This window comes from Myxine glutinosa, chromosome 1, assembly GCF_964187855.1.
Source record: "Myxine glutinosa chromosome 1, kmMyxGlut1.1, whole genome shotgun sequence".
NCBI classification, from domain to species: Eukaryota; Metazoa; Chordata; class Myxini; order Myxiniformes; family Myxinidae; genus Myxine; species Myxine glutinosa.
In genome coordinates this window covers 115,330,526-115,356,874 of record NC_136261.1, presented here as the reverse complement: position 1 = coordinate 115,356,874, position 26,349 = coordinate 115,330,526, and the positions used below count along the sequence as shown (strand labels likewise).

Below are 26,349 nucleotides of genomic sequence, written 5' to 3'. Positions count from 1 at the left end.
CCAAATCTTCGTCCCCGGAGCGTATTGACTCCCCTGGCTCCGGTCGTCGTACCTGCGCTTCATCTTTTCCCCCGCCAGATGGAGTTGGCGGCGGGCGAAGGCATGGACTAGCTCCATGCCTTCCTCTAGGTGACGTGCGTACCCCTCCCTCGGCGGGTTAACCACTGTGTCTGGCACGGGACCGCATAGCAAGTCGGCGGGAGCCCGTAACTCCCGCCCATACATAAGCAACGCTGGACTGCATGCGGTGGCCCCGTGCTGGCTGGTCCGGTAGGCCATAAGCAAATAAGGGAGATGTTCGTCCCAGTCATCCTGACGGGTGGTGGTGAACAGTGCCAGTTGTTGGATTAAAGTTCGGTTGAATCTTTCCACCATCCCGTCAGATTGAGGTCTTAAAGGCGTTGTCCTGGTTTTTCGAATTGACAGGAGACTGCACACATCTTTTAGTAATTTGCTCTCAAAATTTCGTCCCTGGTCGGTGTGCAACTCCTGTGGAATCCCATGCCGGCACACAAATCCTTCCACGAAGGCCTGCGCTACCACCCCTGCTTCTTGGTTGGGGAGGGCGTAGGCCTCCGGCCACTTGGTGAAGTAGTCCATCACAACGAGGATATACTTATTACCTTGGCGGGTGCGGGGCAGCGGTCCTAGAATATCCATAGCCACCCGCTCAAGGGGGGCCCCCACCTGATGTAATTGAAGGGGGGCCCTCATCCTCCGTGCTGGTCCCTTTTTGGCAGAACAGGCGTCGCATCTCCGACACCAGTCCTGTATGTCGCGCCCCATATTCACCCAATAGAACCTCCGGCGGACCCGAGATATTGTCTTTGTCCTGCCCAAATGGCCGCCGGAGCGGGTACCATGCACCTGTTGCAATATGACGTTCTTGAATTTGTCAGGGACTATCACCAGCCAGGAAGTTCGATCAGAGGGAACCTCCACCCACTTGCGATACAAGATGTTGCCTTTCAATTCCAGGGTCTGCCACTGAGCCCAATATGCCTTTGTCTGCGCCCCGAGGGGGGTGACCTCTTCCCCCTTTGGTCTTTGCCCCAATTTGACCCATTGGAACACCGGCCCCAGAACAGGATCCTCCTGCTGGGCCGTGCTCCAAGCCAACTCTCCAAATTCCTCGTCCGCGGTTAGTGGCAAAATTGGCCCTCTCACCCGGGTTGCCCGGACGACGAGAATCGGGGCGGAATCGCCCAATTGCTCCCTCTCCTCGTGTCTCGCACAAAATTTACAGTTTTCCCCCAGACAAGGACGCCGAGAGAGTGCGTCCGCATTACCATGGGCCTTCCCGGCCCTATGGGCCACATCAAAATCGTACTGCTGCAACTTTTCCAACCACCTTGCAATTTGGCCCTCCGGTTCCTTGAACCGAAGGAGCCATTGCAAGGAGGAATGGTCAGTTCTAACCAAAAATTTCCGCCCGTACAAGTACGGGTGGAAATGGTTCATGGCAGCCAGCATAGCCAATAACTCTTTGCGAGTGACGCAATAATTTCTCTCGGGCCTACTTAAGGCCCGACTATAATAACCAATCACTCTCTCCACGCCCTCCTGTGTCTGAGACAAAACTGCGCCCAATCCTTCCTGGCTCGCATCCGTGTCCAGGGTAAATGTCCCGTCACTAGTGGGGTAAGCTAGAAGGGGTGCGGATGTTAGACACCCCTTCAATTTTTGGAAGGCCTCGTGGCACTCCCGTGTCCAATTAAATCGCGTCCCCTTCTCCGTAAGCCGGTGGAGGGGACGGGCCAACTCCGCAAATTTCGCCACAAAGCGCCGGTAGTAGGAGCAGAGTCCCAAAAATCCCCGCACCTCTTTGATGGTACGTGGTGCGGGCCACTCCTCTACCGCTTTAATTTTGTCTGGGTCTGTTTTTACCCCCTCGCGGCCAATCACGTGACCTAGATAGGCCACCTCTCTTGCAAACAAAGTGCACTTACTCGGGTTCAGCTTCAACCCTGCCTGTCTGAGGCACCCGAACACCTGGTCCAAATTAGCTAGTGCCTGGGGGAACGTTTGGGCATGTACCAGGACGTCATCCAGGTACACCAGGCATGATTGCCATGGCATGCCGCCTAGTACATGCTCCATCAATCTCTCAAAGGTGGCGGGGGCGTTACACAAACCAAACGGCATCACAGTAAACTGATACAGTCCCTTACCTGTGGAAAATGCCGTTTTCTCCTTCCCTGCCCTATCCATCTCCACCTGCCAATACCCACTCTTGAGGTCCAAAGTTGTGAACCAATTTGAGCCCGCAACGGCATCGAGGGTGTCATCAATCCTTGGCAGGGGATATGAGTCCTTGAGTGTCACGTTGTTTAGCTGGCGATAGTCCACGCAGAACCGCGTGGTCCCATCCTTCTTTTTGACCAGCACAACAGGTGACATCCAAGGACTTCCCGAGGGCTCGATCACACCTGCGTCGAGCATTTTTGCAACCTGCTCGTCAGCTTCCGCCCTCTTGCTCCAAGGGAGCCGTCGGGCGGCCTGACGAATAGGCCGGGCCTCACCGGTGTGGATCTGATGTTTCACCAGGCCCGTACGTCCAATATCCTCGGTGGACAGGGAGAAGAGGTCCAAATGGGACCCAACCAGTTTGTGTAAGGCCTCCCTCTGGGTACCTCCCAACTCTACGCTACTACGATTTACCATCTCGCAAATGGGATCGGGCCAATTCCTACTTGTTATTGAAGGCTCCCCCCGGGGTCGGCTCGGCTGGACGTTTTCGCCCCTCACTGTCGCGACTTCCTCAACTGGGGTGCAGCCAGCTACCCTCGTGCCCCTTACTATAGTGCGTGGTTCTGTACTCACATTTACTACTCGGACGGCCACTACCGGTCCGTCCGTTTTTACAAGGGTGCGGCCCACGATTAAACCCGGTATGGACTGCGCTGCCACCGGTTCGACCAGGCCGCAGGACTCCTGCCATGTTGGGCGAGCTGCCCACCGGGCCGGCACTATCGCCTCGGCCCTTGGGGGGATGGTCACGGCCTCGGAAGCCTCCAGCTCCGCTCTCTCGGCCGTGCTCACTCCCCCTAACGGCAGCTCTTCTACTCCCACCTGCAGGATCCCCCGGCACAAGTCGATTTTACAACCGCTGGCAGTCAACAGGTCCAACCCTATTAAACATGGGTCGCACACCTCCGCCACCCAAACATCTATCTCCCTCCTTACCGACCCTAACTTGAGGGTCACAGAACCACGCCCTATGATCGGGGCCGTTACCCCGGTAGCAAGCTGCAAACTATAATTTTGCAGGCGCTGGATCTTATCCCAGCCACCTGCGCTCGAATCAAGGACCACAGGGCTGATGATCGTGGCGCTAGCTCCTGTGTCCACTACGGCGTCTACCCCCACGCCGGCAATTTTGCATCTAATTGTCAGGCTACCGGTTCCAATTTGGCCACAATAAATGACCTGTCGCGTCAATGAGGGCTCTCCTCCATCCTCTGCTGCCGAACACCGCCCTACGTGCCCGACACCTTCTAGTTTCCCGGGGTCTGGCGGGGGGGTGTCTGGGGTCGGCTAACCCGCTCCCCCCTGGGCGGAGTTGAGGACCTCAACTGCCGGGGATCATCCCGGCGCGCGTTTCGACAGTGCCGCGCCAGGTGACCCAGGCGGTTGCAGGTATAGCACCTCACCTGATAAGGTGCTTGCCTCCGGAATTCCAAATTCCCCCCCCTGTAGGTCCGAATTGGATTACCCGCTCGTGGTCCACCGCGGGCCACCTCCGTGGCCGCCTGCCATGGTCCAGGTCCCGCCAGGCGCTGGTCCACCAGCCTCCGGACCATGCCCGCCAGGTCAGGACCCACGTCGGGGGCGGGTCCCCTAAGGGGTCCGCCCTCCACCGGGGGTCCCACCTGGCGGACCGCCATTGCGAGACGCTCGCCCCCTCGGGCCAGGGGCCTCGCTGCTTCCCAACGGGCCGCAGCGTCAGCCGCCTGGCTCAGAGTCTGCGGGCGCCACATGGCGAGCTGTTGCCGGAGCTCAATATCCGGGAGGGCCTGGATAAAATGGTCCAGCGCCAGGCTTTCCCGGGAATCCGCTGCCATGCTAGCATGTGCGATCCCCACTGCGCGGCGAATGTCGTGGGCAAGTTCCCCGATGGCTTCCTGGGGCTTGCGTTTTCGCAGCGCGAGCTGAGCTTTAACAAGCTCGCTCTGCTGTTCAATGCCGAATCGATTAATTAGGGCGTCGCGGAGGGCTGGCAGGGTGAGAGCACCCGCTGGTAATGCCGTCAGCACCTCCGCCGCCGCGCCGCGCAATGCGGCCACCAGGTGTACTCCACCTTCGTCCTCACCCCAACCGTTGCCCTTACACACACAGTCGAACTGCGCCAGGTACGCGCGTAGATCACTCTTGCCGTCATACGGCGCGAGTGGGACCTTGTGGGACCACCTCGTATGTGAGTCGTTGCCCGCCTGCCGGACCCCGTGCGTCGCCCCTTGCGGGGTCAGCGCGGGGCCGAACCGGCCGGGCCCCCACAGTACACTACCCCCAAGGGGCTCTCGTGCCTCCCCGGTCCCTCCAACAACTACCCCTGTTGGTGTCGATGCATGGGTCACACCTCCGCAACCCGCTACCCATTCCATACCACCACCACCACAACCTTGCTCACCCACACCTCGCACCTCTCGTTCCATACCCTCCGGACCAGCCATACACCTCACTCTTGGCCTCTCACGAACATCCGGGTCTATCTCGACCCCCAAGCTTATTAAATCACCTGGCGCATCATACGCACGACCATATTGGTCACCACTTACACCGGGTCCTCTTTCTCTTCGCTTCTCCTCCATCACCTGCGAATCCCTCATCCGGTTAATGAGCACATCATCACGATCCGAACACAGACTCTGGACCAATTCTTTTACCTCCTCTTTTATCTCTTTCTTATCCTCTCTCCGTCGCTTTTTAATTTCGCTCACCCCTTCTTCCACTTCTTCTAATTTTTGCTTCATCTCCTTCATCTCTTCGTGCGCCCCTTTAAGTTCTTCCTCTAACTCCACTTTATTTTTTTCTATGTGCTCCCGCACCTCCCGCTCTTTAACCTCCATTACCTCTACCACCTTGTCCATTTTCCTCGTCAGGTCCTCATGTACCGTCTGACACTCTTTTTTAATTACCCCTACGTCCTTTTTCATCTCCTTCTGTGTCGATTTTAAACCCTCTATTACCGCTGTGTTCTTCTTTACCTGGTCCCCCAACTCCTTTTGTCCCACTGTCAGTTGTTCTACTCCCAGCGTCAACTCCTCTATACCACCTTGCAATTTTACAGTCCCCTTTCTCACCTCTTTCTCCATGCGCTCCTTACAGTGCCTCACCTCCTCGCGCACTCCTCCGACCTCCTCACTCACTCCTCTTCTGATCTCTTCTCCCATCACTTGCATCTCCTGCCCAGATGCCACCCTCATCTGCTCCATTTCCTCCCTGTGAGCATCCAGTTTGGTTTCTACCCCCATTCTGACCCCCTCTATCTGCTGCCCCATTTGGTTAACTTCCCTTTCCGCTTGGTCCCTCATGTCCCTCAATTTGCCTTCCATGGTGTTTTCTAACCCCTCTAACCCTTTTTGCATCCCTTCCATTTGATTCTCTTGAGCGGCCATTCTGTTTTCTACCCCCGTTAACCCCTCCTGTATTTCCCCTAATCTATCGTCTAATTTCCCAAATTTCATGTCTAATCCCTTAAAATTATTGTCTAATCCCTCACTGGTACCCCTCGCTTCGTCCCTCATTACCCCCATTTGCTCACTCTGAGCCCTCGCTTCGTCCCTCATTACCCCCAATTGCTCACTCCGAGCCCTCGCTTCGTCCCTCATTACCCCCATTTGGTTTTCCAATCGCTCACTATTCTTTTCCATAAGGGCCGTCATTTGTATAAAAAAAAGTTCCAATCTTCCCAGCGGCGCTACTTCGGTCGCGGGCACGGTGACCAGCGAGGCGCCTTTTTGCGCGCCTGAAGCATCGTGCGCGAGAGCGCCATTTTGTGCACCTGCTACCCCCGCTGTTTCGCTCTCCTCATGTCCCTCATGTCCCTCAATTTGGTCCTGGATCGACCCTGCTTCACTCTCCCCTACCGGACCCCAGCCGTCTTGACCCGCCATAGCGCGACTTTCAAAATTCGGGTTTTTATTTTTATTTTTTTGTAAAACACAATCAAATTTCGCTGTTATAATTTCGAGCGCGTAAACGCGCTCCGGGTCCAATCTCACTCCTCGACACCAATTGTTACAGATACGACTTTGATGGTATGGTGGGCCGAGCGGGATGGCCGCCGTATCCGTACAAGTTACCCGATTGTGCCCGAATGTGACTAATCGCGCTACGCTGGACCAATGAAGGAAAAAAGAAGACACCCGGCTGGGTTATAATGACACAATACGACACCAGGGGTTCAGTTCTCAAGACCTCCGGAGGAGGTTATATTAAGGCGGAAAAGGTTAGATTACAGGGACAAGAGGGAAACATAGGAAGGTGGGCACTTAAACACACTCTTATATTAACCCTAGACAGACCACAGATAAACGGGACAAGGCTCACTCACACGGGGTTTGATGGCCAGGAAAGCGGCAGTCGATGGCTCAGGTGCACCTGGCTCAGGGACAGAATCGCGTACGTTGGTGTCCAGCAGATGCGGGGAGGTCGCTCAGCGCTCGTGGGTCGCGACTTTGGTGGAGATGCCGGGGAGGTCGCTCAGCGCTCGGGAGGGTGGCGTCTTGTCCTTCCAAGCTCGGGGCGCATCTCTCGTCACGTCCGGCGCGGGGCCGCGTATATTCGGCGGGGAGTCACGCCCTCGCTCGTTAGCTCCGCCCCATATGGCATCGGCCCATGGCTTCTCATTGGGTGCGGGGGTTACCGGCTCCGCCCTTGACGAGGGGCCGACAGGGAGCCCCCTTCTGGGTAACCCCGTCGAGCACATGTTCAATGGCGGCCAACCGAGCCGGAGTGAGGACGCAAAGCCGCTGTTGTTGTGGTTGTTGTTGGAGCTTGAGATGATGGGAAGAGATGCGGGGAGGTATGGGAAGGTCCTAAACTCCTACTGGTGCCATATCATCACATTCTGGTGCAACGAAGAGTCATAATTAATGGAAACAAGTCCTTAACTGACATAGATTAAGAATAACTAGCAAGATGTCCTATAATTGTCTACGTGTGGTGCGGGGGACCTGGGCACGACATTTAATGGGGGAATGAAGGGGAAGATCGGCTCTAATGGGTGTTGTTTACAGACAATGGGACTAGGGAATGGGGTAAGGGGAGAGTTGGGGAGTATCGGAGAAGATAGGGGAATATTTACAAGCGGATATGGAGGTCAAATTCCATATTCGCAACAATATGCACACATATTCCATGTGACATCAAACGTCCCATGGTTGCTTTCTTAAAGATCATTGAAATATTGTTAAAAGCCGCAGTTGATCTACGATCTCGCAGCACGCCCCAGCTGCCTCAAGCATGCAGCACTTACCATATTGCTTAGGGATGCTTAGAACTAGTCCAGCAGTGCTGCATACATGACATTGACCAGGGGTGCAGAATGTAAATGATGGATATCCTACCACGGAGAGGTCTCTGTTGTGAGTTTGTGCACCAATAATTTCCCTCAGGATTTTAAAGATCATCCTTCATCTGATGAACTGCAGCACTTTCCCTACACCCACAACCTTTTCTAGCAGGCTGTTCCACATATAGCTTTTACTATGTCAGAAATATCTATTTCCTTTTCATCATTGCAATACTCAGCTTTTTGTTTTGCTATTTTGCATTTTCAATGTGTGCCCGCTTGTCTTTTAACTTTTCATGCTTTGAAATAACTTGCTCTTTGCCACCCCACATTGAACTGAAAAGTGCAATGCCTGTGCCATTCAGTTGACAAAGGATCGCATAATGAACAGTCAACAGTACTCACTGCACAAATTGCAGCCTGCTTCGACGTACTGGATCCAGTTGCGCTGCAAGACCGAAGATGGCCTCTACTGGAGCGACTGGAGCAACGGAAAGAAAGAAACGACCAATGATCGAGGTACGTAGCTAATATCCTTGTTTTGTTTTCTCATTGCACGGCCTCATCAATTATGATTTTCAAATCTTTCCTAACTGATAAATAATTAAATACTATTTGGACCTTCAGTTTTGTGGTCATACCAGAGTTGGTGACGCGAGCCGCAAAATTTTGCAATTTGACCAGGACTTGACGAAATTGACTCGAGACTCAGGTTTGGGACTTTGTGTTTGGAAACTTGCGACCTGCTTGCAACTTACATGTGACTTGAGTTTACAATGACTTGTTTGACAATGTTCGGGGAACATAATCGTTGAATCGACGTCGAATTAAAACAGGTCATCACCTTGAGGTGATGACCATGAGAAAGAAGTCAGGTAATAATGCTATCAGGTTATCCACTTAAGAATCATTGTTTAATCCCTTCAGCAAAATGATGTAATTTTTTTTTTCCAAGGCTTAGGTGATCATCACCTTGACAACTGCAGCAACCTTGAGTTGTTTATGATTTGCTGTTGGAATAAATATTGCAGACAGAAGAAGAGAGATGAAAACCAAAGGCACACCAAGAGAGGAGACCAAATGCCGACTTCCAACGATAACCTAAAAAAGACAAAGATAAATATTTCAAAGAGACATGTTGGACAGATATTGTTTTCTGGCTCTTCTGAGAGTGGACGCACACTTGTTTGTGGAATGAGCTGAGATTGCCTTTGGTCGGCTTTGCTTTCCAGGAAGGTAAGGCAAGTTGTTTTTGAGAAACTGCCTCACCACAGGATTCAGTGTATCATGGTGGGAAGAATGGTAGGATATTTAAGACGAGATGGGATTGATCTGTGCAGAAGTGAGAGCAGGTTTCTGTGGAAGAGCTCCTAGGCTAAAGTAATATCATGGGTGGTAGAAATAGGAGACCATCCCAAAGTGAAAGGGCTGCTTGCAGTCGCTGCCAATCTACTTGAGTGAACTGCCAGCTGAGGCAGCTCTCTGAGAATAGCCAGAGAGATGTTGACTCTCACAAGCATAGACCAAATCAACCAATTGGAGCAGTGGAAGAGCAGGAGACAACTGTGGGGTAGTTTGTCGTCACCAAGTCCACAAGAGAGGATTTGCCATTGGGAGAAATCCATGTTGGAAAGTTCACAGAATGAGTCAGTCCCATGGAGTCACAGAAGTCCTTTGCTGAAGTGTCTTGGCTGGTGAGAAAGGTACCAACACTGAGCCAAGTTGAATGAAAAAATGAATGAACGATCGTTTTGAGGCCATTTTTCCCCGCTAGAGTGGGGGTTAGCCTTGCGAGCCCCATGACAATCATGGCTCCCTGTTTAATTGAAACCGCCACATATGAGGAAGAGAGAGAGTTGGGATGAGTGTTTAAAAGTTGGTCCATGTTGAGAGTGAGATGTAGATGGTGAGAAACGGAGGGGTAAGGTGGAGGCTGTGAGGGTGCAGGGGGAAGCTGAGATGAGGTGGTATGAGAGTGAAGCTGAGAGGGGCAGGGGGTAGTTTGAGAGGGAAAGTTTGAGAATGTAGGGTGAGCAGGGATGCAGAAAGAGGGTGCCCCTAGTCAAAAAAAAGAGAAAATAGGGGAAAAAATTGCTCCCGTGTCTGAAGGAAGCAGTCCAATTTGACATTTTTAATATGAAAGAGGCAAAGCCTAGAAACGAACAAAACCCTTTAGAAATATCCTTTAGAGCCCTTTAGAATTACCCTTTATAACACTTTAGAACCCTTTGGAATTACTCTTTAGAACCCTTTCGAACCTCCTCGAATTACACTTTAGGACCTTTAGAATTAATAAGGGTTGGTTAGAAACGTTCTCCTTCATTTTTGACGGACGGATGGACGCATGAAAAGAAGGACATGACCAAATATTAAAGCGGCCTCACGACTTAAAATACATTCAAAAAATTTTCCCTTTAATTTCTCCATATACAAACATTTTAAATAAGTTTTGGAGCAAACAAAATCGAAAAAAAAAATAGCCGTCGTTTTGTATGCATCCTGTGATTGATTGCTGGTTGCATCATTGCAGGGAGCATGGCTGTGCTGCTGGTCCAGTCCCCTTGTTACCAGTAGCTGATACTCATTTTGCCGACCTCTGAAGGTCGGCCATGGAAACCCACCTGGTGTTAATTCAACAGCATGACAGGGGTTAAAACTCAAGCCAGACACCCTTGTTGTTAAGCCAACACCAGGCTTATGAAAATAGTGAAAAATAGCAACAAATCTGGTGTAAAAATAAAAAACAACAACCAAAGTCCAGGAAATAGTGAAAAAATAGCAGACATTGGTGGTAAAAAAAGTAAGTACAAAAAAATAGTTCTAAAATAGCAACAAACTTGGTGCAATAAAAAACGAAATCCAGGAAAATAGTGCAAAAATAGCAATAGAATTGTGAGAAAAAACAATGTATACTATTAAAACTAATGAAAAGCAAAAAATAGCACTGCAACCACTAAAGTCTCCAAAAAATTTTTTTTTAAGTAAAGGAAAACCTATTTTTTTTTCCTATTTTATGGAAAAAATATCGTTTTAAAATTGAGCTGAAATGCCAAAAATTGAATAAAAATAGTCAAATATATGGAAAAAAATAGCCAAATATTTTTGCTTGCTGCACATCGACTAGGTACATGAAGTGGAGGAGTTCTGAAGAAGGGGACACATAGAAGTGGTGGGGTTGGAAGAACGTGGGCTGTGGGAGATGTGGCGGAGGCTACTGACACATAGAGGTTTGGCACCGTAAATTAACGTGAAGGGGATTTGATTGTCTTGAGGTTCCCACAATCCTCTCATGGTTCCCAAATTGGAAATGCAGAGATTGGAGTCTTCTTGAGTATATCTGTATCACATTTGCACATCTGGATTTGGGGAGTTTTTCCCATTCATCCTTGCAGATTTCCTCAAGCTCGGTCAAGTTGGATGGGGAGCGTCGGTGAACAGCAATCGGCAAGTTTTTCCACAGATTCTGAATGTGATTAAAGTCTGAGCTTTTGCTGGACCACTCAAGGATTTTCATGCTTTTGTTCTGAAGCCATTCCAGTGTTTCTTTGGCTGTATGCTTGGGGTCATTGTCCTGTTGGAACATAAATCTTCACCGCAGTCTGAGTTTTTTTGCACTCTGAAGCAGGTTCTCCTCAAGGATTTGCCTGTATTTGGGTCCATTCATTGTTCCCTCTATCCTTACAAGTCTCCCAGTCCCTGCCACTGAAAAGCATCCCCATAGCATGATTCTGCGACCACAATGCATCACAGTAGGGATGGTGTTCGATGGGTGATCATCTATGCTTGGTTTCTGCCAGATGTAGCACTTTGCAGTCAGGCCAAAGAGTTCAATTTTAATCTCATCAGTCCACAGAATCTTTTGCCTCATGCTCTCAAGTCTTTCAGGTGCTAAGGGCTGCATCGTCTGTTGTCCTTCCGGCAGGTTCTCCCATCTCAGCCAAGGAACTCTTTAGTTCTGTCAGTCATCATTGGGTTCTTGGTCACCTCCCTGAACCAAGGTCCTTCTTGCTCGGTTGCCCAGTTTAGTCGGACAGCCAGCTCTAGGAATAGAGTCTGTGTAGTTCCATATTCTTTCCATTTCCTAATGGTGGAGCTCACTGTGCTCTTGGGAACTTTCAACACTCTAGAAATTGTTTTATACCCTTCCCCAGATCTATATCTCCTCACAATTCTATCCCACATTTCTACAGACAGTTCCTTGGACTTCATGGTAGAGTTTTTGCTCTAACATGCACTGTCAATGGTGGGACCTTATATAGAAAGGCGAGTTTCTTTCTAAATGGTGCTCCGGCTTCACACCTAGCTCGTCTTCACGCTGTAGAAACCAAAGCTTTCAGAATCATTGGAATCTCCCACGATGATGCTAACTCCGAGGGCCTTCACTCACTCACCGCAGGCAGGTAGGTGGTCTTTCTGTCTTCTGCCGACTCCTTTCCGGCCTAGCTCCCCCAGCGCTATCTGAGCTCTGTCCCCAAAATATTCCTACAGCTCACACAAGATCTACCAGCAACCCTCTTCTGGTGAAATTGCCAAAATCAAGACTCTCTACTCACCTTCACTCCTTCATTCCTCTTTACTCCCATCTCTGGAACAGACCCCCTCACTCCCTTCAATCCCACTCCTCCCTCCAGGTCTTTAAAACAGCTGCTCACCACCATCTCTTATCTTCCCCCATCCAAAACCTTGATCTCTTCTACTCCCACTAATTTCACCCCAGATCCACTTTTTTGAAATACCAACTTCTTTCCTGGAAGTCCTTGCAGTGTCCTTGTGTTTTATACTTCTCCCACCCCCCCCCCCCCCCCTTCCCACGTCTCCTCCCCCAAGCCCTCTCCCTTCCACAGATCTCCCGATGCCTCTGCTCTCAAATGTTGTACTTGTGTGCTTCGCCTTATCTCCCCATCTTGTCTACCGCTCCGCTTATTATATGTTTTATGTGTCTATTTGATTTTTTGTGTGATACATGTTAGCTCTTTCACGAGCCTCGATCTTGTATACAGAAAGAAAAATAAAATAAAAGGGGGACCAACTCCATATTAATGCCCATGATTTTGGAATGAGATGTTCAATGTTCGGGTGTCCACATACTTTTGGTCATGTAGTGTATTTGAGGTTTTCATTTTTAATTATTTTGTAAAAAAATTCTAAAAAGGAAATTCCACTTTGACATTGTGGGGTATTATATGTAGATCAATGACAAAAAATCTCAATTTAATCCATTTTAAATTAAGGCTGTAACACAACAAAATGTGAAAAAGTCAAGGGGTTTGGATACTTCCCGAAGGCACTGTAAACTGAAAATTCTAATGAATCGTGGTCTATCATAGACTGCCTAGTGGGATTTGTCTCGTGTACCTGAATGTGAGACCGTCACTGGATACTCTGTGATATTACACCCGGATTTGATGACCTCTGCCCTTGGCTCAGCTTGAAATACTGTACGAAATTTCATCCACCTCCTTACCGTTCCTGATTTATTAAAGCTGCAAACCTGAATCTGAAATGAGCACGAAACAAAAATTGCACCTACATTTAATCAGTTCTTGACTTGCATTGAAGTAGTGTGTATACAAGTCTGGTTCCATTTGTAATTTCATTTTGATTTTGTGGAGATTTGTAACCCATTTACATTTTTGAAAACCTTGAGAGTCTCTGACTCCAAAAATCAATGTTTCCATTTGATTTGAAAATATTTTGATTTCAAATTTGATTCGATTTGAAAAGAAAAAAATTCAAATCAATTGGAAACATTGGTTTTCGGATTCAGAACATCTCAATCTTTTCAAAAATGTAAATTGTTACAAATCTCCACAAAATCGGAAGGAACCTTAAAATCTGGACATATGGAACCTGATTATAACATTGCATTGAGCACAGCAGAGTGAACACAATCCTGTGAAGGATGACCAGCTCTCTGATGTTTAGCCTTGCATTAGTTTGTAATGTTTGACAGATGTGTAATTCAAAACCAGAAGAATTGCTTCTCAAAGGCAAGTGTGTTAACAAGATATCTTTCTTTTAACCGCTAAACTAGTATACTGCCATCAAATGCTTCGATGCAAATTAATTTTATAGTAACTGCATGGCACTTGTTAAGCACACATTTTGTACCTCCGCCAGGCCGAACAGTTTACGTTTTGTAGCCCACTTATAGGCCAGATCTGGATTCGGACCTGAACCAAAATCGAATCGGCTTGTTATTGTCACTTACCCAGCTGATCCATCTCGTTTAGTCATAATCTGTCCACAACTTTTTGAAATATCATGCTATATATCGTTTTGGCCCGAGCCTGGTGTTGGCTTTGCAGTTAGGGTGCTGGCTTGGGATCCTAGGATCCTGTGTTGTAATCCCGGTGATCGCTGAATTAATGCCAGAGGGGTTGACTCAGCCTGTCATCCTTCCGAGGTCGGAAAATTGAGTACCTGCTCACTGGTAATATTCCCTGTGTGTCGCACAAGGCGACTAACAGGGTTGGCCGGAGGAAGGGCATCCGGCCATAAAACATTGCTTCAAAAATGGGACCACGGTGCCCGAAAAAGGCCAACCCCTGGAAAAATGGCCTCTAAAGGTGGTTCATATCGTTTTTGGCCCCATCGCTCAATTGTGAAGAATCACATATGAAATTTAAAAAAAATTCTCATATCCGGATCTGGATCTGGATCTTCACCACAATCAATTAAATTCATCCTTGTCACACATCCAACCTGTCCACCAAGTCTCATCCGAATCCATCCACAACTTTGAGATATCCTGCTTTATATTGTTTTTGCCCTATCTCTCAATGATGAAGAATTATATGAAAAATTTATCGGATGTTTCTATTTCCTGTCCATAATTGTTATTTGTTTCCATTTATAACTCTATCTAACCAGGATCTATGAGAAATTGAAAAAGTGAAGAATCACTTAAAAAGTTCAACTATCTGAATCCGGATCTTCACCAACATCTAATCATTACGTCCTTGTCACACACCCAATTTTTCGGACTAAATTTCGTAAGAATCGGTCCACAACTTTTTGAGATATCCTGTTCGCAAACAAACAGACAGACAGACAAATGAAAAATCGATCAGAGACCGATGACTTGACGGAATGTACTTTTTTATCGGCCATTTTGGATCAAAATGGCGGGAAATCTATACATGTATATACGCTAAGCAATGGAAGGTAACTGAGTAAGTGTATGCATATCTCTTGTCCTTGCAGAGTTATAGTGGTTTGAAATATATTTTCAATGAAAACTTGGCCCCTGACCTTTGACCCCAAAAAAATCATTAAAACTAAGCATTTTTGACCATTTTATGCCACGTTATTTTTTGGGAATTTAATAATTATCATTTTGGTGTTGGTTAGAAGGGAATCGGATAATGTTTGACAGAGTTGTTAGCAAAAAACCATTTTTGACCTTGATTTTGACCTTTCAAGGTCAAAGGTCATGGTGCCAAATGAAATGTCGTATGTGACTTCCTATATGTCAGTAACAGTAAGTGTATGCATATCTACCCCCGCTAATTTCACCCCAATTCCACTTTTTTGAAATACCAACTTCTGTCCTGGAAGTCCTTGGTGTCCTTGTGTTTTATACTTCTCCATCCACCCCCCCCCCCCCTTCCCACGCCTCCTCCCCCCAAGCCCTCTCCCTTCCACACATCTCCCTGCTCTCAAATGTTGTGTTTGTGTGCTTCCCCTTCTCTCCCCATCTTGTTTTTCGCTCCCTCTTTTTATATATTTTGTTTGTCTGGTTGATTTGTTTGTGAAGTAAATGTTAGCTCTTTCACGAGCCTCGATTCAGTATACAAAAAAAAAAAAAATCTCTTGTACTTTTAGAGTTATAGTGGTTTGAAATATATTTTAAATGAAAACTCGACCCCCTGATTTCACGTTTTGGGTGACCTTGAGCTTGACCTTGGGCCTAGAGAGTTAGAAATTGGGCACAGTCTATTCCAGGGCAAGGCAAATATGTGTGTAAAGTATGGCGATGCTATGTGCAACGATGTAGACGTAGTACTGCGCACAAACAGACAAACAGACAGACAGACAAACCAACCAACCAACCAACATACTTGCCGGAATCTATTCCCGCAAGTAACAAACAGGGGTGAAAACATAACTCCCACTCGCCTTCGGTGGCAGAGGTAATAAAGATTGATTTACTCCAAAGTTGTACAATTTCACTTTTCAAAACACGTGTCATGTAAACACACAAAATTTGTGACCTTATAAGGTAGTGTGAAATCCTCATGACGACTACATGGTGTTCATAGAATACTTACCCGGCGCAGTCAACTTGTGCGAGCCAACTCTTCTGTTTTTGAACATTTTTTTTCTTTGATCCAATATGGCTGCCAGACCACGTGAGCGATGACACCATCAATTTATATTCTCTATATATAATTGTTGCATAGATCACACTAAATGCATTTCAAACTGATCAGACTAAGTGTTTTCCCTGTCGAATTATGACATCATAATTATGGCACCAATGACGTCATCATTAACAACACCTATTCCCCATATGGAGTTATTTACAATGAACCATTTACAATGAACTGCTTCATGCAGCGGTTTTGGAGATATAGAGGTGCAACATTTTTCGTTTTTTCCAAGATGGCGCCTGTACCACATTACCTATGACGTCATGATTTTCATTAAAATATTCTAAAGGAGGAGGTGCTCCGATGGTGAAGATTTCGTGTCCATCAGACGAACAGTTGCTGAAAAAAAATGAATAATGATCGCATGGATGTGTTGTTTTTGTCGACTTATGACGTCATAACAAAGGCACCGATGACATCATCATTAACATATCTTATTCCATATGGGGAGTCGGTGACAATGAGCCAGGTCTCAATTTTTTCCATGGAGTAGTTTCAGAGATATAGAGGTGCGAATTTTTTTTCCAATATGTAGCCTGTATCACGTGATCTATGACGTCATAATAATCATTAAAATATTATACAGGAGGAGGCGCTCCTATGGTGAAAATTTAATGTCAATTGGACCAACGGTTGCCGAGAAAATTAATTTTTAAAATTCAGACACTTACGGCACACGTACGCAACTGAATGCTTAACCCCGCTTTTCGCTTCGCGAGCGCAGGGTAATTATGTGAACCGTTCTGTGTGTTGGGATTGTACAAATGTTTACTCGCTTGTTTGTCTCCTTAGCTCCTGGACAAAGTCCGCAAGTCTGGCGCATAATTGATGAGCCCAATTCGGAAGGCAAAAGGAATGTCACCATCTTGTGGAAGGTAATAATTGGTGATTAGGATTCATAATGGGATTTCTGTCCATACGTTTGTGAACTTGCATGCTTAAGACAACTGGCCTTTCACTTCGTTTCAACATACTCTTCTGGCGGCAGAATGTGATTTACCGAAAGCTCTTTACTGTAATTTACAGAAACGAAATTGTACACAACTCACAGCTAAAATTGCATGTGCTTCGCTCGTGAATTTTTATCATGTTACAATTCAGGTTTCCTCTTCCGAAGGCCATCTTGATCTTGCATTTGTAGTTTACATATGTCTGTGTCTGGTGAACATCCTACTAGCGTCGATTTTAATATGATTGAACAATTTTTTCACTGTAACAAAGATCCTTTTGTTCAGTGGGGGAATGTTGGTGAAATATATCCTTTCTCCACAGCTGATGGATCGACATGTAGCCACGGGAGTCATATTACGCTACAATGTTTGTCTAGCTCTGTGGAAGTCGCCCAACGCCACCATTTTGGCTGTGTCGCTTGGGCCTACTGAAACCAGATGGTCCTGTTTTCTGCACAGTGGTGAGACCTACATGGTAAATTTCACAGCGGAAAACGGTGGTGGAGCTTCTCCACCTGCAAGACTCATCATCCCTGCCATTGGGTTACCCGGTAAGAGAGAAGCTGAAAATGAGTCGTACTCAGCATATGGGACCTCAGGGATTGAGGCAGAAGATTGTTTCTTCAGGTAATCATATTTATTGCATGTGCCAACGTTTTACTTGCATGACCGATCCGGCTATTCTCTTTTATTCTGACAGTTACACGTGCTCCTGCAACTCTGTCAGTATCGTCTGTTGAGCAGAGTGAGGGTGGACCAGGGAATTTTAGTATCTCCGTAGCTTGGTCTCCTTTGAAAACGCAACAGCAACACGAGCCACTCGGCTATGTGGTTGAATGGCAGGCCTTGTGTACGGAGGACAGAAAGCCTTGTTTTGTCGGCTGGCAGCGGATGCCATCAAATGCCCGGGGTTGCATTCTACATGGTAAATCTTTCTTTAAACTGCACCAATTCTGCCAGATTATTTTGCTGTCCATTTGCAGCATGAGGTTTGTTGGATTGCTGCTTCTTTTTTTTTTGTTCTTGGCATGCTTACCTGGTTATTTACTCAATTGTATGGGAAATATTGGGTGGGAATATTTATTTCCCACCCAATATTGTAGAAGAATATTTATTAAATCATGTGTAACTTGTGATTATGCAGAGCATCTGGAGCCAGGAATGTTGTACAATGTGTCATTTTATGCGGAGCACACACCTTCATGGTATGGACGTCCCGTTTCGGCTCTGGTCTACGCCAAAGAAGAAAGTAAGTATCGATATTGAAATCAAGTACTGGAATGGGGAATCCTACTAACTTAAATGTGGCAATTCTCTATGTGTTTGTGTACAGTGCATTCAGAAAGTATTCAGACCCCTTCACTTTTTTCACATTTTGTTATGTTGCGGCCTTATGCTGAAATCGTTTAAATTCATTTTTTCCCTCATCAATCTACACTCAATACCCCATAATGACAAAGAGAAAACAGGATTTTAGAAAGTTTTGCAAATTTATTAAAAAGAAAAAAACTGAAATATCACATTTGAAATACCACCGCTTGGAGTTTGCAAAAAAGCATCTAAAGGACTCTCAGACTGTGAGAAACAAGATTCTGTGGGCTTTCATGTGTCTTTCACTGAGGAGAGGCTTCCGTCTGGCCACTCTGCCATGAAGCCCAGATCGGTGGAGTGTTGCCGTAATGGTTGTCCTTCTGGAAGTTTCTCCCATCTCCACACAGGATCTGTGGAGCTCAGCCAGAGTGACCATCGGGTTCTTGGTCACCTCTCTTACCAAGGCCCTTCTCCCCCGATTGCTCAGTTTGGCCGGGCGGCCAGCCCTAAGAAGAGTCCTGGTTGTTCCAAACTTCTTCCATTTAAGAATTATGGAGGCCACTGTGCTCTTGGGAACCTTCAATGCAGCAGAGATTTTGTTGTAGGCTTCCCCAGATCTGTGCCTCGACACAATCCTGTCTCTGAGCTCTGCAGGCAGTTCCTTCGACTTCATGGCTTGGTTTTTGCTCTGATATGCATCGTCAGCTGTGAGACCTTATATAGACAGGTGTGTGCCTTTCCAAATCATGTCCAATCAATTGAATTTACCACAGGTGGACTCCAATCAAGGTGTAGAAACATCTCAAAGATGATCAAGAGAAATGGGAGGCACCTGAGCTAAATTTCAAGTGTCATAGCAAAGGGTCTGAATACTTATGTCAATGTGATATTTCAGTTTTTTCTTTTTAATAAATTTGCAAAACTTTCTAAAATCCTGTTTTCTCTTTGTCATTATGGGGTATTGAGTGTAGATTGATGAGGGAAAAAATTGATTTAAACAATTTCAGCATAAGGCCGCAATATAACAAAATGTGAAAAAGGTGAAGGGGTCTGAATACTTTCTGAATGCACTGTATGTCTGAAAATTACAGAAAATAACAGGGTGGGGCCTCACCAAATTGTGCATACATGTTAGTAATACTCAGGGTCAGGTCGTAATCACAAAGCCCCCATTTTCTTTCCCCCACTACAATGGGTGGGCAGGTGGGGGGAGATGTCTTACGATTACAATCTTTGACTGTACACGTGTCACAGTGCAAGTGCTTTACTGACCCCTGCTGCAGACGTAGGATTATTAGCCACGGCACAAAATATATTTGCCTCACCCCTTCCTCATCCCCCCAGGGTTATTATCGAAGGGAGTGTCGTGCTTCTAGATAAGCGGGTTTCTAGATAATAAATGGATCATACATTTTTACCTGAAATTAAAGTTTTTAAATGCCGATTAAAATTTAATGTATGAATATTGGTTTATCTATCTATAATTCCAGCAATCTCTGTGTGTCTGTGTGTCTGTGTGTCTGTGTGTCTGTGTGTCTGTGTGTCTGTGTGTCTGTGTGTTTGTCTGTGACCGCTGTTTCTCGACAACCACGGGTCCGATATACTTGAAACTTGCCAGGTATATTGCTGGGGACCCGAGGATGTGCCTTTTCAAGGTTTGTAATTAATCGGACAAGTACCTACCGAGCTATGTCCAAAAAACGCTTCAACCAATCAGAGAGCAGCGAGCTATCACGTGTGCCGAACCGTTAATGCAATGCAAGCGTTAATGCGTTAATGCAAGGCTTTTCTTTTTTTCCCTCTTCTCTTTCTACTTTTCCTTGCGATTAAATTGCAAACAGCCAAAATACGTTGGCGCTAATTGAATAATTGGCCATTAACACTAAAATAATCGTAACTGCGATATGCCAACTTCCGGACAGTGCAGCCTTCCATGTTGTTGTTGTTTGCAGCAGCTGTTTGCAGCAAGGCAAGGCTTTTCTTTTTTTCCCTCTTCTCTTTCTACTTTTCCTTGCGATTAAATTGCAAAAAGCCAAAATACGTTGGCGATAATTGAATAATTGGGCATTATGTTTTACAACTAATAAAAACGAATTTGCGATTCATTCGCTTTCCTGCGCGTTTGTGTACGCGATGGCGATTTCTTTACCAAACTCCGGAAGCCGTTCGCTTTGGACCGAACCATTGCATGTAAATAGAGGGGGGGGATTGTCACCACTCGCAAGCCGTTCGCTTTGGACCAAACCATTTCATGTAAATAGGGGGGGGGATATAATTTTAGATATATATATAGTACGGGCATGCCCTAGTAAGAATAAATAAAATAATGATAACACAGAAGTACTTTGCGAGTTGACTGTCAAGCAGAAATGCCCCAAAAGGTCATCACAGATTTGCAAGACAGAAAACTGTGTACACCTGGTGAGAGATTATACTTTGGATGAGGATGATTATGAACATCTTAACCAGGATCATGACCCCCTTACAACAACTGAGTGCCAGAAAGAACTGTCTTATAACAATGAGAGATGTACTCGGCAAATTGAAATGTGGAAATAATTCCCAACATGTACCTGGATTTCCTTAAAATGTATAAAAATAAACAAATAGTTGTTCAGTTCATTTTAAGAGGATATTATTTTAAAAACTCGATCGTGATCAAGCCACTTGCAATGTAACTACCTTCTTATTGGCTGAATGGTAATCAGTTGTAAGAATCCCAGTTTAATAATAGCAATGTTTTCATTAGCCCGTCCTCTGCACAGCAGGAGACGGGGTTTGTAATCACTTATTAGTGTGTGTGTGTGTGTGTGTGTGTGTGTGTGTGTGTGTGTGTGTGTGTGTGTGTGTGTGTGTGTGTGTGTGTGTGTGTGTGTGTGTGTGTGTGTGTGTGTGTGTGTGTCTGTCTGTCCGGCCCATAACTTTTTTTCCATTTGAGCTATTGTCATCATATTTTCACCAAAGTTTTATTATAATAACTAGCAAACGTACCTGCCCTGGGGGCAGGGCTTCAATTGGGAGGCCCAAATGAAAAGGCAAAATATCAGAAATTGAAGGCTTTTTTTATTTTAAACGATTTATATAAACATTACACGCAAATCATCAAAATCTAAACAGTATTTATAGAATTTCAATAAAAGCCACATCACTGTTCATATCGGTAAATATTATTGCATCGTGTTTGAAAAAACTGGAAAATTGGAAAACGTTTCCTAATTGGAAAAACAATATAGCCTATTTTACTCCAGGGGGTCCCAGGATTACCCACCCAAAATATCGTTGTGATCGGTTCAGCCGTTTTGCGGTACCTGGGAATGTATGGACATGGGAACAGACAGACAGACAGACAGACATTTGGTGAATTAATTATAGTAAGATATGGAGAAGGGAAATTATTTTGTCAAAAGGTCAAAGGTCAGCATCACATAAAATCGTTAATTTTCATCCAATTAACCTGAAATTTCAATTTACCATTTAAGTTTTGTCATCAGATTTTCATCAAAGCTTTATTATGATAATATGGAGAAGGCAAATTCACAATTTTGTCAAAAGGTCAAAATGTCTAAGGTCAAGCGTGACATAAAATCGTCAATTTTCATCCGATTTACCCGAAATTTTAAGAATTTGCATATTGGGTCATTGAATTGGTTCACTAATCAAAAGGTAGGTGTCGATGGGTTTTTTTAAGATCAAAAGGTCAAAGGTCAAGGATGCATTAAATCATCAATATTTGTCCAATTGACCAGAAATTTTAAGAATTTACATATTGGGTCACATAATTAGTTCACCAATCAAAAGCTAAAAGCTGATTTTTTTTTTAGATCTTTTAGGTGATTATTCTTTTAGATTTTTAGATCTAAAGATTTAGAATCCAAAACATATACATATATATGTATATACAGACTTGGCATTTAATATGGAATATGTTTTTTTTTCTTGACTTGGGTTTACTTTCTGAACTCAGTATATCAATCTGGTGAGTTTTTTTTACCCTTCGGTGATGTCTTTGTTGAAAGAACCATGTCACTGAATGTCTTTCGCAGCAAGAAGTCAATAACAAGATTATATCACAGCTGGCGTGACAAAATGTAAGGACAGGTACATTTGACGATTGGCTTCACAATCGGGTATACAAGGGTTGTTGCGTTCTGTATTAGTGGAAAACAACTGCTGCACGTCTACAAAAGTTATTGCCGCTTCCTCTGGAGATGGTCCGTCAACTTGACAATGCTGTTTGTCATGGAGTGGTGGCTTTACGAAATTCTGGCATGAAACAGCGTGCTATTGCTCGGCAGTATGGCATCACTCAAGGTCAGGTGTCAAAGATCCTGAAACGAAATGCTCAGAGGGGTGTCCCTACTCCAATACCGAGGCCAGGACGTCCACGCAGAACCACAAGGAGAGATGATCGCCAGCTGCACCGGTTAGTCTGCAATGGCCGTACCAAGTCAGCTAATTGGCGTAGGGCTGAGTGGCATCAACTGACAAATGTGCCTGTATCCAGAAGGCTAGTCAACCAACGACTGGTTCAAGCAGGCTATCGTGCCAGGCGTCCCCTGAGAAAGCCACGCCTGACCAGACAACACAGCCAGCGCCGATTGCAGTGGGCCAGAGAGCACCGTCAATGGCAGCCAGGACACTGGAATCACGTGACCTTCAGTGACGAGTCTAGATTTCTGGTCTATCGTCAAGATGGCCGCGTCCGAGTGCACAGACAAGTGCATGAAGCCCACAACGAAGATTGTATAGTGCCAAGAGTCCAAGCTGGAGGTGGTGGGGTGACCGTTTGGGCTGCTTTTCATGCAGGGGGCAAAACTGACCTGGTTGTTCTGAATTGAAACCTGAACCAGTTCAAGTACAGGGTCATTCTGGAAGAAACATTGCTTCCATTTGCTCGTGCAGCCTTTCGAGGAAACTTTGTCTTCCAAGATGACAATGCACGGCCTCATTGTGCTCGCATGATCCATCACTTTCTTGCTGAGCGTGGTGTAGAGCATATGGAGTGGCCTGCCATGTCCCCGGATATGAATCCGATAGAGAACTTGTGGGCAGAATTAACGCATCAAATCGACAACTTGGACCAGCAGCCTACCTCTGTGCGTGAATTGCAGCAGACTATTGTCACTGCATGGCAAGCGATTCCTGTGCAAACCTTGGCAAATCTCGTGAACAGCATGCCTCAACGTGTACGTGCTCTCCTGAATGCTCGTGGCGGTTACACGAAGTACTGAACTGTAATTTTACTGTCCGTAATCCCAGTCATATTTAGCTTTTGTTTTTGCTGAAAATATGTTTGGCTGATGTGCAAAATAAAGAGATACTTCTGGAAAACGTACAGAAGTTTATCACAGTACTGTCTGTGAATTGAGTTCGATATCAGTTTACATCACTTTCGAGGATCAATTTATTTGCTTCGAAATGTCAAATGTGGTTTTTGTTTCTTTTAAAGGTCACATTAACAAAATCTAGAATAATTTCAACATAATTCCAATGAACTTTTGGTTCTAAGTCACCTTGAAAAGTAAGTTCACCCCCACAAAAAAAATATTCCATATTAAATGCCAAGTCTGTATATATATATATATATATATATATATATATATATACATACAGACTTGGCATTTAATATGGAATATTTTTTTTGTGGGGGTGAACTTACTTTTCAAGGTGACTTAGAACCAAAAGTTCATTGGAATTATGTTGAAATTATTCTAGATTTTGTTAATGTGACCTTTAAAAGAAACAAAAACCACATTTGACATTTCGAAGCAAATAAATTGATCCTCGAAAGTGATGTAAACTGATATCGAACTCAATTCACGGACAGTACTGTGTTAAACTTCTGTACGTTTTCCAGAAGTATCTCTTTATTTTGCACATTAGCCAAAAAAAATTTCAACAAAAACAAAAGCTAAATTATGACTGGGATTACGGACAGTAAAATTACAGTTCAGTACTTCGTGTAACCCCCACCAGCATTCAGGAGAGCACGTACACGTCGAGGCATGCTGTTCACGAGATTTGCCAAGGTTTGGACAGGAATCGCTTGCCATGCAGTGACAATAGTCTGCTGCAATTCACACACAGAGGTGGGCTGCTGGACCAAGTTGTCGATTTGACGCGTTAATTCTGCCCACAAGTTCTCTATCGGATTCATATCCGGGGACATGGCAGGCCACTCCATATGCTCTACACCACGGTCAGCAAGAAAGTGTTGGATCATGCGAGCACGATGAGGCCGTGCATTGTCATCTTGGAAGACAAAGTTTCCTCGAAAGGCTGCATGAGCAAATGGAAGCAATGTTTCTTCCAGAATGACCCTGTACTTGAACTGGTTCAGGTTTCCATTCAGAACAACCAGGTCAGTTTTGCCCCCTGCATGAAAAGCAGCCCAAACAGTCACCCCACCACCTCCAGCTTGGACTCTTGGCACTATACAATCTTCGTTGTAGGCTTCATGCACTTGTCTGCGCACTCGGACATGGCCATCTTGACGATAGACCAGAAATCTAGACTCGTCACTGAAGGTCACGTGATTCCAGTGTCCTGGCTGCCATTGACCGTGCTCTCTGGCCCACTGCAATCAGCGCTGGCTGTGTTGTCTGGTCAGTCATGGCTTTCTCAGGGGACGCCGGGCACGATAGCCTGCTTGAACCAGTCGTTGGTTGACTAGCCTTTTGGATACAGGCACATTTGTCAGTTGCTGCCACTCAGCCCTAAGCCGATTAGCTGACTTGGTACGGCCATTGCAGACTAACCGGTGCAGCTGGCGATCATCCCTCCTTGTGGTTCTGTGTGGACGTCCTGGCCTCGGTATTGGAGCAGGGACACCCCTCTGAGCATTTCGTTTCAGGATCTTTGACACCTGACCTTGAGTGATGCCATACTGCCGAGCAATAGCACGCTGTTTCATGCCAGAATTTCGTAAAGCCACCACTCCATGACAAACAGCATTGTCAAGTTGACGGACCATCTCCAGAGGAAGCGGCAATAACTTTTGGAGACGTGCAGCAGTTGTTTTCCACTAATACAGAACGCAACAACCCTTATATACCCAATTGTGAAGCCAATCGTCAAATGTACCTGTCCTTACATTTTGTCACGCCACCTGTGATATAATCCTGTTATTGACTTCTTGCTGCGAAAGACAATCAGTGACATGGTTCTTTCAACAAAGACATCACCGAAGGGTAAAAGAAACTCACCAGATTGATATACTGAGTTCAGAAAATAAACCCAAGTCAAGAAGAAAAAAAATATTCCATATTAAATGCCAAGTCTGTATAAATAAATAAATATATATATATAAATATATATATATATATATATATATATATATATATATATATATATATATATATATATATATATATATACACATACATACATACATACATACATACATACATACATATATATATATATATATATATATATATATATATATATATATATATATATATACACATACATACATACATACATACATACATATATACATACATACATACACACACACACACACACACACACACACACACACACACACACACACACACACACACACACACACAGATTGAACCCCCTAACTTGATGAGGAAGCAAGGCACAGATTGAGTCTCACCCCAGCAATTGCTGCACAACCTGTTAGCAACAAGTGTCGCCTGCCACGCGTACACATTGTCTCTGCCCTGCTCATCACCAGTTAGGAAGTTTACAGTCAGGAATATTATATTGAGCCAAAGAAGTGCACTGAGTCTATGACATGACACTGACGTCATGTGCATAAATTATACTAACACATCATCTCCTTACTAGGAGGCATCCGTGTGGTACTCAAGTCCTTGCAGACTGAGATTAAAGCCCTATGGTCACAAATAAACAAAGGCAGAGATCATAAGGGAACTTCCATATATATATGTATATATATATATACTGTTTTCGTTATTTTTAGCTATGGAAGAATAAGAAGAAAACATCTGAACCCAAATGGATGTGGACGGGCTTTGCATTTTCAGATGCAATTTCTAGTTCGCATTGATCTGATGTTTATTTTTGGAGCTGGAGTTTGGGCAAATAAGCCGATGTACTGAATTTAATGTTACATGCCTGTTTCATTCGTTGTGTGTTAACTGTTACCACTCACTCCTTACCTTGATAACAAAGGATTCTTTGTAGCTTTGCTAAAGATTTCTCT

At 45.3% G+C, this 26,349-nt stretch overlaps 1 protein-coding gene across 1 annotated transcript in view; it reads left to right on the top strand.

Annotated features, from left to right (window-relative positions):
- Positions 1 to 26,349, top strand: part of LOC137427798 (interleukin-6 receptor subunit beta) — a 142,286-nt gene that overhangs the window by 70,405 nt on the left and 45,532 nt on the right. Inside the window, exons 8-12 of the mRNA XM_068117548.2 lie at positions 7,882 to 8,035; positions 16,684 to 16,766; positions 17,164 to 17,392; positions 17,542 to 17,766; positions 17,986 to 18,090. Coding sequence (XP_067973649.1) covers positions 7,882 to 8,035; positions 16,684 to 16,766; positions 17,164 to 17,392; positions 17,542 to 17,766; positions 17,986 to 18,090 — 796 coding nt within the window. The remainder of the gene's footprint in view (positions 1 to 7,881; positions 8,036 to 16,683; positions 16,767 to 17,163; positions 17,393 to 17,541; positions 17,767 to 17,985; positions 18,091 to 26,349) is intronic.